This window comes from Physeter macrocephalus, chromosome 5 (assembly GCF_002837175.3).
Source record: "Physeter macrocephalus isolate SW-GA chromosome 5, ASM283717v5, whole genome shotgun sequence".
NCBI classification, from domain to species: domain Eukaryota; kingdom Metazoa; phylum Chordata; class Mammalia; order Artiodactyla; family Physeteridae; genus Physeter; species Physeter macrocephalus.
Window position 1 is genome coordinate 56397650 of NC_041218.1, and position 12215 is coordinate 56409864.

The following is a 12215-nucleotide window of genomic DNA, read 5'->3' on the forward strand; positions in this document are numbered from 1 at the left end:
AAAGAAAAAGAAAAAAAAAGTTCGTTTGTTTCTTTCCGTAAGATGGTACAGAAAAACCCGAACGAACTTTTTGGCCAATCCAATACTTGGGGTTTTTAATTGATTGGTTGATTTGACTACTTACTCATATGTTTTCCTGTTATTGACATTAAAAACACAGCAGTATCTTATAAGATCCAAAAAACATTGGTGAGAAGGGGATAAGGGTAATAAAAATTAAAGTTACTTTCCTAGAGTATACAGTACATATATATATAAGCAAATGAGTAAATTCCAATTTAGGTTTTATCTGTTTTCACACTGCCTCAAGCCATTTCAGGTTTAGCTCTTTTAAGCTAGGAAACTTTAGAATATATAGCATTGTTCTCCAGTATTTTCCTGTGGAATCTCAACGAATCACTGTGCATAAGCATGGCAGTTGAGCAAAACCCTTCCAGCCTCTGTCCCCTACCCCACCGTGTTACAGAGTTAGTGATTTCTTCTTCTCTACCAGCTCTCCTCCCTGGCCGCCCACTGTGTGCGACCATCTTCTGCAGTGTCCCTGCAATCAGAGGAGAAGGTGAAAATCAGCCTGCAGGTTTAAATTAATTGCACTTCTCAGTTATGCTGTGAGTTAGTCAATGCTTTAAATCACGGCATTCTAAACTTCTAGTTTAAACATAATTGGAAAGAGAAAGCTGAAGTTAAAATAGTGACAGAATAAACCTAACTGGAGGAGAACAGTATAAAAACACTCCTAATCAAATACTCGGATAATCTGTTAAAATTATTCATAAGCAGTTGACTATTTTATTAAATACACCGGTTACTGATTTGGGGCACTAATTTAAGCACCTTTTTGTTTCCATAACTTACCTAGTGAAATTAGGTTGCTTACATTCTAATGGAACATTGCTTTTACTCATGATGGAAATCGTTTTAAAATCGAATTAAATAATCTAATTGTAAACGTTACGCATGCTCATCGCAGAAAATGTTAGAAATGGCTCCATTTGAAATTGTGTACTTTGACAGTTAAGATCTGAAAGGTGTTGTATACAAGAGATCAGGTCCTGTGTGTTACTGGAGCTAGCTTCAGATATTTGAGTTTATCCTGTCTTCATTTGGAAAAGAAAACAGATGGGGTTAGTGGCTCTGCCTCTGTGGTTCCAGGGGACTGCGTCCATATCCACATTGTAACATTTTCACCCCATGTTGGTAATTCTGTATTTACATTTCTGGGCCACTGAACTGTAACCTGGACGTCCTCATTTTTGTGTGCCCATCGCCCAGTGCAGTGCCTGGCATACAAGCAGGTGCCGGGTGACATCTGCTAAAAGTATTAAGGGTTTATGTGAGTAGTGACAGAAGGTAAAGGTAGGAAGACTTTGTTCTTCCTTATTTTTTCTACTTTCATATGGCATGTTTCTCTATCAATTTTGGCTCTTTTATGCGTAGCTAAAACTGACATACTGTATTTCTGGAAAAAAAAATTTTCTATTAGCATATACTGTCAAGCTCTAAATAGAGGCAATTCTTAGAACTCATATTTATGTGCAGTCATTAATTGCTAAGAATAATAATTTACTTGTAAATCCAACATTGTATTAATTTTATCTGTAATGGAATTCTTGTTCTTTCCTGAAATCATAGCAAATTATTAAAATTGCTTTGTGGGGAGTACAAAGTTAAGGAGATCAAATTTGTTTTACAAGGACATTTGATGTAATTATTTTTAAAATATATCTTGCTTTTTATACCAGACTTTTAGATAAAAATAATTTCTTAAACCTCTATAAAAAACTAGTCTTCCCATTTCTCCTTTCTTTGTCAGTTAATTCTCAAACCCAGAATATGCCTTTACATTTCTGTTCTACACCAACTGGCTGAATTATGTTGGGTCTTATATAATACAGTCTAGTAGAGAATAAATTCAGATGTTAGACATTCTTTTGAAACAAATAAATACATAATTGTTGGTGAGCACTTTTGCCTGTAGCTGTAGAACGATGGATATTTGTAATCAGGCCTGCTCTTCAGCTAATGTACACTATTTCCCCTGGTAGTATACTCTCCAAACAGAAGCCAGAGTGATCCTTAAATAAAAAAATTCTAAATAATATCTTAAAGGCCAGCTACAAAGTCTGTGTGAGCCGTTCTTCTGCCCATCTCTCCTGGGCTGGCTGTCTGCTCCAGACACCCCATCCTCCAGGCTCACTCTAGCCCTGCACATGCCCTACTGGAATGAGAGCTCCCTACAGGCAGGAAGGTCTTCTGTTTGGTTCTTTCTCTGTATCTTCAGCTCTAAGAAGTGTACCTGGCACACAGTAGTTGCTCAGTAAATAGTTGAATGAATGAATCATTGCACAGATTTCTTTTGAATAAACTTTGTACTTAGAGATAGGAAGCTGAGTGTGTTCTTAAATTTCTTTTTGTTCTTTTTATCTAATGGTATTCTTATACATGAAACATACCATAACAAAAGCAATATAAATCACTTTCTTTTCTTTAAAAGCTTATAATTCAAAGCAGACAACACTAACAAAAGGCACCAACTAATACTAAGAAGAATTAAGCCTATATAGTATTAAATGATTAAGAAGAAATCAGGGGGCTTCCCTGGTGGCGCAGTGGTTGAGAGTCCGCCTGCTGATGCAGGAGACACGGGTTCGTGCCCCGGTCTGGGAAGATCCCACATGCCGCGGAGCGGCTGGGCCCGTGAGCCATGGCCGCTGAGCCTTCGTGTCCGGAGCCTGTGCTCCGCAACGGGAGAGGCCACAACAGTGAGAGGCCCGCGTACCGCAAAAAAAACAAAAAAAAACAAACAAAGGAGATCATTTAATTTTACTGGAGGATGTAGACACAAATCCTTTCTAAATGGAAAGACACAACATATTGTTACGTACAAAGATTTTATATCAACCTTTTCAGATAAATATACATTTTAATGAAACTCCAACCAGATTTCCAGTAGGAACTTTGTTTATTGTGTTGGTTGACTTTTATTTGCAACTCATTTTCCTTCATCACCCAACCTGAAGTGTCCCTCTCAGACTGGTCACTCTACATCATACCTCCGTGTTTTATTTTGCTAGAACACTGTCTTGTCCCTCAGCTTTATTGAGTTATAATTTTTTTTTTTTGGAGTGAGAACTTTTAAAATCTACTCTCTTGGCAACTTGCAAATATTCAGTGCACTATTGTTAACTATAGTCACCATGCTTTACATTACATCCCCGGAACTTATTCATATTATAACTGGGAGTTTGTACCCTTTGACTACTTTCACCTATTTCCCCACCTCCAACCCTATGCCCCACCTCTGGCAACCACTTCTGTTGCCCGTTCTCTGCTTCTATGAGTTTAAGTATTCTTTAGATTCCACCTAGAAGAGAGACCATACAGTATCTGTCTTTCTCTGTCTGACTTATTTCTCTTAGCATAACGCCCTCAGGGTCCATCCATGTTGTGGCAAAGTTTCCTTCCTTTCTATGGCTGAGTAACATTCTGGTGTGTACATGCGCCACATCTTCTTTATCCATTCATCCATCAAGGGACACTTAGGTTGCTTCCATGTCTTGGCTATTGTAAATAACGCTGCAATGAACATAGGGGTGCAGAAATCTCTTTAGTTCCCTTCAGATATGTACCCAATTGCTGGATCATGTGGTAATTCTATTTTTAATTTTTTTGAGAAAACTCCATACTCTTTTCCATAATGGCTGTACCAGTTTAAATTCCCACCAGCAGTGCCCAAGGGTTCCCTTTTCTCCACATTCTCACAAGCACTTGTTATCTCATCCCTTCAATAACAGCCATTCTAACAGGTGTGAGGTGATAGCTTATTGTGGTTTTGATTTGCATTTCCCTGATGATTAGTGAGATCAAGCACCTTTTCATGTACTTGGCCATGTGAATATCTTCCTTGGAAAAATGTCTCTTCAGGTCCTTTGCCCATTTTTTAATCGGAGTATTTGCTCTTTTGCTAATGAGTTATATGAGTCCCCTCTGTATTTTATTTTATCTTATTTATTTATTTATTTATTTGCAGTACGCGGGCCTCTCACTGTTGTGGCCTCTCCCGTTGCGGAGCACAGGCTCCGGACGCACAGGCTTAGCGGCCATGGCTCACGAGCCCAGCCGCTCTGCGGCATGTGGGATCTTCCCGGACCGGGGCGCAAACCCCTGTCCCCTGCATCGGCAGGCAGACTCTCAACCACTGCACCACCAGGGAAGCCCTGTATTTTAGATATTAACCATTTTTCAGATATGTGGTTTGCAAATATTTTCTCCCATTCTGTACCTTGCCTGTTCATTTTGTTTATTGTTTCTTTTGCTGTGCAGAAGCTCTTTAGATTGATGTAGTTCCACTTGTTTATTTTTGCTTTTGTTGCCTGTGTTTTGGGTGTTGTATCCATAAAATCATTATGAAGACTAAGGTCAAAGAGATTTTTCCTGGTTTTCTTCTGTGGTTTCAGGTCTTATGTAAGTCTTTAATCCTTTTCCAGGTTTTGTGAGTGATAGAGGTCCAGTTTCATTCTTTTGCATGTGAGTATCATTATTTTCCCAGCACCATTTATTAAAGAGTCTATCTTTTCTCCACTGAGTATTTTGGTTCCCTTGTCAAACGTTGACCATATATATACGCATGAGTTTATTTCTGGGCTCTCAATTCTCTTCCATTAGTCTATGTGTCTGTTTTTATGCCAGTATCATACTGGCATATATATGTACCATAGTATGTATATTACTATAGCTTTGTGATATAGTTTGAAATCAGAAGTGTAATACCTCCAACTTTGTTCTTCTTTCTCAATATTGCCTTGGCTATTCAGGGTCTTTTGTGGTTCCATATGAATTTTATGATTGCTTTTTTCTATTTCTGTAAAAAAAAATGCCATTGGAATCTTGATAGGGATTGAGTTAAATCTATAGATGCCTTTGGGTAGTATTAACATTTTACCAATGTATTAATTCTTTCAATGATGAGTACGGAGTATCTTTCCACTTATTTGTGTCTTCTTCAATTTCTTTCATCAATGTCTTATAGTTTTCAGTGTACAGATCTTTTACCTACTTCATTGAATTTATTCCTAGGTATTTTTTGATGCTATTGTAAATAGGATTGTTTATTTCCTTTTCAGATTAATCATTATCAGTATATAGAAATGCAAATGATTTTTGTATATTGAATTTATGTCCTGCAACTTCCCTGAATTTGTTGATTAGTTCTAACAAGTTTTTGGTGGAGTCTTTATTAAGATCTTCTATATATAAAAAATTCATGTCATCGGCAAACAGCAACAATTTTACTTCTTCATTTCCAATTAAGATGTGTTTTTTTTGTTTGGTTGGTTGGTTGGGTTTTGGGGTTATTTAGTTTGTTTCTTGCTTGATTGTTCTGACTAAGACTTCCAATAGTGTGTTGAACAGGAATGGTGAGAGTAGCCACCTTGTCTTTTCCTCTAAGAGTTCTGATTTTCACCATCCAGTATGATGTTAGCTGTGGGCTTGTCATATATGGACTTTATTGTGTTGAGGTATGTTCCATCTATACCCCATATATTGAGAGTTTATATCATGAATAGGTGTTGAATTTTGTCAAATGTTTTTTCTGCATCTATTGAGATGATCATGTGATTTTTATCTTTCATTCTGTTAACATAATGTATCACATTTATTGATTTGCATATATTGAACCATCCTTGCATCCCAGGGATGCATAATATAAGAGACATTATTTTTTTATTGCTGGTGGGAAAATGAAAAGTAATCTGTCAGCAGCTATTAAAATGTGAAATGTGCATACCATTTGCCAGGCAATTCTATATTGGGGAATCTATTTGACAGAAAAGAAAGCATCAGTATATAGACATAGATGTGCAAGGATTATTTATTGAAACATTGTTTTTAAGAAGAAAGGGGCTGGAAACTACCTAAATTTTCATCAGTAGGAGAATGGTCAAATAATTTATGTACTTCTACCCTATGGAATATTACACAGATTTAAAACAATTGTTACATATTATTTTATTCGAATGACTATTCACTATATATTATTAGATGCCTAAAAAATTTCAGAGAATGTTTATTGTACAATGCATTTAAAAATTAAAATAGTGGGCTTCCCTGGTGGCGCAGTGGTTGGGAGTCCGCCTGCCGATGCAGGGAACACGGGTTCGTACCCCGGTCTGGGAAGATCCCATATGCCGCGGAGCGGCTGGGCCCGTGAGCCATGGCTGCTGAGCCTGCGCATCCGGAGCCTGTGCTCCGCAACGGGAGAGGCCACAACAGTGAGAGGCCCAGAATTTAACACTATGCATCAAACATAGTCCAACTGAGAAATTTTTATTTCCTATGATCTTTCTACGCGTACAAAAAAAAAAAAAAAATTTAAAATAGTTTTAAAATAGTATATATATATATATTTGTATATATGGACAGATTTGTATTTATAAACATAAATATGTGGAAAGAGACATACCAAGCCATTAACAATTGCTATATCATCAGGAGTGAAAAATGGGGAGCAGGAGAAGAGATTATTAATATATATTCTATGCCACTTTATTGTCTAACTTGGTAAAACAAACATGTGTTTTCATTTTAAAAATATAAAGATTGTTCAATGGTAAATGTAAGTATACACTATAGGACGTTGGTGGTTTGGCTTTGAGTATGTGTAAATACCATACAGTATAAGCAAGGAGAGCCAGCACTACTGTGTTTGGTCAGAGATGTCTTCATAGAAAAAACAGCAGGTTTCACTGGACCAATGTGGCAATGTTCTTCTATAAATCTACCTACAGTTTGCATATTTGGAATTTGCATTTCTTTTTTCAACCCAATTAAAACTTAGTTATTCTAAGAAATAATTACTAGGAAACCAGATTATGAAACAAATCACCCTAGACAAAAGAAAACAATGCTTCATTGTTTAAAATGTTTAGCTCTTCCTGTTTTACTCTTTTGTTTAATCTAAGGTGAAGACCTAACATGTCTAGCATAACTATGGCTAAATCAAACAGTAGCTTTTTGAAAGTTTTTTTTAACATACTGGCAATATAGACTTTTGAAACAAAGATTGTTTATCATTTTTCTTTTTTATTTCAGAACGCTTTACCCTGTACAGCTCTAAAAACCTTAGACAAGCATGGAATAAGTAAGTTTTTTTATACAGATTATACTCATTCTCTTTTTCTCTCTCTTAATTTTTAAAACTCTCCCTGATAAATTTGTCATGACATTCTTTCATTTGTTCACCCAATTGTCTATTCATCCATTTGTTTAACCATTAAACAATTATTAAGCCCTAACTGTGTACCAGGCCCCATGTTCCACCTGAGCCAACACTCTGTGAATTTGGGTTCCCAGAACGATATAGTATAGCTTCAGAGTTGTTACTCCTGAAATTCACTGTGGTCACTCTTCTTCTGACTAGATTCCAAGAAATGTTTTAGCATCAGCAAAATAGCATTTCTTAAGTACAATATATCAACTGACTTTCTAATCTAAATAATGTTGGTGACAACCTTTGAGCTAGATAAAACTGATCTTTCAAATGTTCTTAGTTTACCTATTTTTCCCCTGAGCCTTATTGGGAAGCTAAGCACACGTATCACTTGGAATGCATGGACTCTGTTTATTTAATCTCTCATCTGACCTTGTTGAAATAGCTTTATTTATTGGTTTTGAAATTTGATGACATCTGAAGATCTGGGTGTCTCAAGTTATTCAGGGGTCTTTTATAGCAAGCCAAACTGCTAGTAAATCATTGAAAGTTGGGAAGCAGAGTAATTGAGTCACACTGTTTGACTGTATCACATTTCAAGCATTATATTAGGGAAAAGGTAACTAGATCTGCTTTGATTAAGTAAACTATAATTTGTCATAACAAAATTTTGTCTATGGGGAATTTAGTGTTATTGTCCCCCTTTTTACCATTATGACATGTTTAATTTTAGATGCCATCAATTATGGAAAAAATAAGAAAAACTTTTCATAATAAAAATGCCTTTAATCAATGCTGTCAGTAGATAACAGCAGATAGCTTATTGTGAGGAACTCATGGAATGAATACATTAAAATCTTTAGTGGATTAATTGAAAGATTTGGCAGTTTATTTTGATTAAATTCATACTAAGAAGAACACACCAGTATAATTATTTTTGTCTAACACAAGACTTCTTATTTTCCATTTGAAGAGTCAGTTCTTAATATCTTGAATCTCCCACAGGAAGCATGCCCTCGGCTGGGAGGGAACATTCTCTGTGCGTTCCTCACCCTTTTATCCTCCTCCACCCTAACTTCACTGATCAGTGGTAACACATTTTAATTAAGTGTTTTCATATACCAGGTAATATATACAGTATAACAGTTCCTGTCTTAATTAAATGATCAAACACATTTCTTGCAATTGCTCAAAAAGTTTTGTCCCACCAGGTAACCACTTTATGAAACAATTCTTGACAAAGTCACTGAATCTCTAACCCTTTCTCTGAAGTAACAGGAAAATCTGGCAAATACATGCATAGTGGCGTTTGTGGAGAACAGCCTCCAATTTAGCTAACCCTCTGTTTCCTTCCTTCAGAGGGACAGAACTAGAATGACGTCCAAATCACCCAGAAAAATAAATGGCAATTTTTATGCACTTAGAGTAGTCTGCAAAAGACAGGACGGGGGAGGGGGAGGTCTGTAGACGATGCTGAGTGATAGATCATCCACTGTCCCCTTGTGGATGTGACCCCAACAGCATTTACACCTGGCCCACTCCAGCTGTTCATTTTTGTAACTTGTATCCAGCACCTGTCATCTATATGCCCAGACGAATGGCCTTTCTTGCTCAACCATTGGAAGTGACTAATGGGATGCCTCTCAGAGAAGATGCTTTTGTCCATTTACATTACTCTATTTCAGGAGAAACTGGGTTATCTCATGTCTTTCAAAGAGAAAAAGACAACTGAAGTTAGTATTCAAGCTCTGCGTTGCTTTGTTTCATTCTGACCACCTAAGACCTGATGCTTTCCTTCCTGTGAGAGGTACTGTTCGTGTCACAACAGAAGTAGTTAACTTCATTGACAAAAATCAGGCTGTGTGGTCCTCTGGTATTGCTGCTTTAGAAATTTTAAAAGCTGTGTGCATTGTGCTCAATCTCTGAATTTTCTTAAAAGATGCTAGGTTCAGTAAATACGCTTTTACTTTTGAGGGCAGATAATTCTTCAGAGTATGATTTTTCACAAAATAAGAACACGGTTTCTCTTTAAGATATCACTTCAGAGATATTTATTATTTGCATTTTCCGTGAACATAGGATTTATATTTTTTCTACCAAAAACAAGGTCTAAAATACTGAAGGAGGGCTTCCCTGGTGGCGCAGTGGTTGAGAGTCCGCCTGCCGATGCAGGGGACGCGGGTTCGTGCCCCGGTCCGGGAGGATCCCACATGCAGCGGAGCGGCTGGGCCCGTGAGCCATGGCCGCTGAGCCTGCGCGTCCGGAGCCTGTGCTCCGCGACGGGAGAGGCCACAGCGGTGAGAGGCCCGCGTACCGCAAAAAAATAATAAAATAAAATAAAATACTGGAGGAAATATTACATTTTAATGTAAAGTCTTTTAAATCCGTTGATAGCATTGTAGTTAATATCTTTCTTTTAATTTCTGCCATCACATATGCTTTTTAAAAACCCGAGAATTAATTCAAAGTCATTTAAGAGAGTCCCACCCTTCGATTTCTTTAAAAATATTTTAGAGAAAATATTAAATGCTGAGCTTGAAGTAAGGTTTTAAAATTATAAACGTGACTTTAGAACCATGCTATTTTCAAGTCCCCGTAAGTCTTATTCTTTTGTTGCCTTAAGGATTTATTTCAGAAAAAACTAAGTAATAAAATCATCACTAAAAATATAAAAATATGACTTTCTAGTATCTGTTATGTACTGAACCCTTAAAGCAGAGCTATAGCCTCCAGCCAGTTCGAACGCAATGCAATTTAGGGAGAAGTGAGAATTCAGACATTGATTATATTATTGATTCTTCGTACAGACCGACTTGTGACCTTGTAACCATCATTGACATTTCAACACCTCTCACTTCAGAGTGGGGTCTAGATTCGGAAGAATTGCATTTAAAGACTATTAAGCAAGTGCTAGCTTTCTTCCTACTGCTAACTAATTTGCTTGTCAACAGCACAATTACAAAACCAAAGTGATTGGTAAATTCTCTTGTACAGCAGTAATAGGTTCAAAATAAAGGGAGCTAATTTGCAAGGACTAATTTGAATTCAATTTAGATAGGTTAATATAAGATGGGCAGGTTAATATACACATGTAAGTTGCTGTTCAAATTAAGTAACAATGTCAAAAATATGTATTAACACAGCTGTTGAAGCTAGTGGATATATTAACCTGCCTAAGAGTAAAAATTCTTTTCTTTTTTTAAATAACTTTATTTATTTTTGGCTGCGTTGGGTCTTCGTTGCTGCGCGCGGGCTTTCTCTAGTTGCGGCGATCGGGGGCTACTTTTCGTTGCGGTGCACGGGCTTCTCATTGCGATGTCTTCTCTTGTTGCATGGCTTCTCTTGTTGCGGAGCACGGGCTCTAGGCGCTCAGGCTTCAGTAGCTGTGGCTCGCGGGCTCTAGAGCGCAGGCTCAGTAGTTGTGGTGCATGGGCTTAGTTGCTTTGTGGCATGTGGCATCTTCCCGGACCAGGGCTCGAACCTGTGTCCCCTGCATTGGCAGGCGGATTCTTAACCACTGTGCCACCAGGGAAGCCCGAGAGTAAAATTTCTTGAGAAATGAATCCTCAAGTCTCTTTGAACAGCTGTAACAAGTGACCCAGTTTATTTTGGGACCAAGTCTGCCCTAAGTAACACCCATGCAATTCCCTGCTGACTTCATTTATACCAGTAACCATGGGCATAATTTTATCCTTTGAAGGATTTTTTAGTATTCTGGGGAAGCAAAGCAGTGATAGGAGAAAAATATCAGAAGATCCAGCAGATATCTAAACTTGAAAGGATAATATAAAGAAGTCTTAATTATAGGATTGAGAATAATAAATACATATTCAAAAAGAAAAGAAGGTCCTTTTATTTCCTCCTACTGGAAGTGCATGATCCATGTGGGTTCTCTCCTGCTTGAAGAGGATTTTGGACTAAAGGGAGACAAATCTTAATTTTATAAATATGTGTTCTTTCTGATGGCCTTCAAAACATTCCATTTTATTTCCTTGGAGTTATAAAGACTCTCCCTATTTTTCTTCCTGATCTCTCTATTTATAGTTGTCTGACATTGGCATGCATGTGCAATCAACCAAGTATTTCAGCCAGTTAAAAGATCTTTCATTATTTTGGCTGGAGAAGAAGCCTTAGTGTATGCTCTCCAGCAAAGTTAAGGGTAGGATTCCAGGAATGCATTTGCTTGTTTTGGAACTTTTTAGCAGCTGAACAATTTTGGAGTTTTGAAAGTAGCAAAAAGAAAACTAAGGATAAACCACCAAGTCACAGAAGACAGATTTGGAAAACACAGGTCATAGCTGATAAAGCAAAGCACATCCATAGACTTTGAACAGGTGTAGCCCAGCCTTGTCCTGCTGCCTGCACCCAGTGCTCTAGTTCTGCTTATAATCCTTCTGGTTAGCAAGTCCAACTGGATTTCTCCTAAGAATTAAAAAAAGACGATACTTTAAGATGTGCAATAAAGTCAGAGACATTACAATGAGGCTACCCTTATAGAAATGCAAAAAGAGAGAAGAAGACATTTGCCTGCATGTATTGGAAGGTACCAGCAGAGTCACAAACCCTAATTTAGGAGCTTTAGAGGTGTTTTCCAGCTTGGCGTACTTGAACTTTCCTTGAATGTTTTATCTAATTCGATGATTAACTTCCAAAACATATTTTAAAGATGACTTGGGCTTCCCTGGTGGCACAGTGGTTGAGAATCTGCCTGCCAATGCAGGGAACATGGGTTCAAGCCCTGGTCCAGAAAGATCCCACATGCCGCACAGCAACTAAGCCCGTGCGCCACAACTCCTGGGCCTGCGCTCTAGAGTCCACGTGCCACAACTACTGAAGCTGTGCACCTAGAGCCCGTGCTCCGCAACAAGAGAAGCCACCTCAATGAGAAGCCCGCACACCGCAACGAAGAGTAGCCCCCGCTCACCGCAACTAGAGAAAGCCCGTGCACAGCAACGAAGACCCAACACAGGCAAATATAAAAACAAATAAATAAATTAATTTTTTT

At 37.8% G+C, this 12215-nt stretch overlaps 1 protein-coding gene across 2 annotated transcripts in view; it reads left to right on the plus strand.

Annotated features, from left to right (window-relative positions):
• The window catches only part of CDK14 (cyclin dependent kinase 14), a 601018-nt gene that overhangs the window by 470927 nt on the left and 117876 nt on the right, over positions 1 to 12215 (plus strand). For both annotated transcript variants that reach the window (XM_024132226.3, XM_055084972.1), the window contains one exon: positions 7093 to 7141. In XM_024132226.3, coding sequence (XP_023987994.1) covers positions 7093 to 7141 — 49 coding nt within the window. The remainder of the gene's footprint in view (positions 1 to 7092; positions 7142 to 12215) is intronic.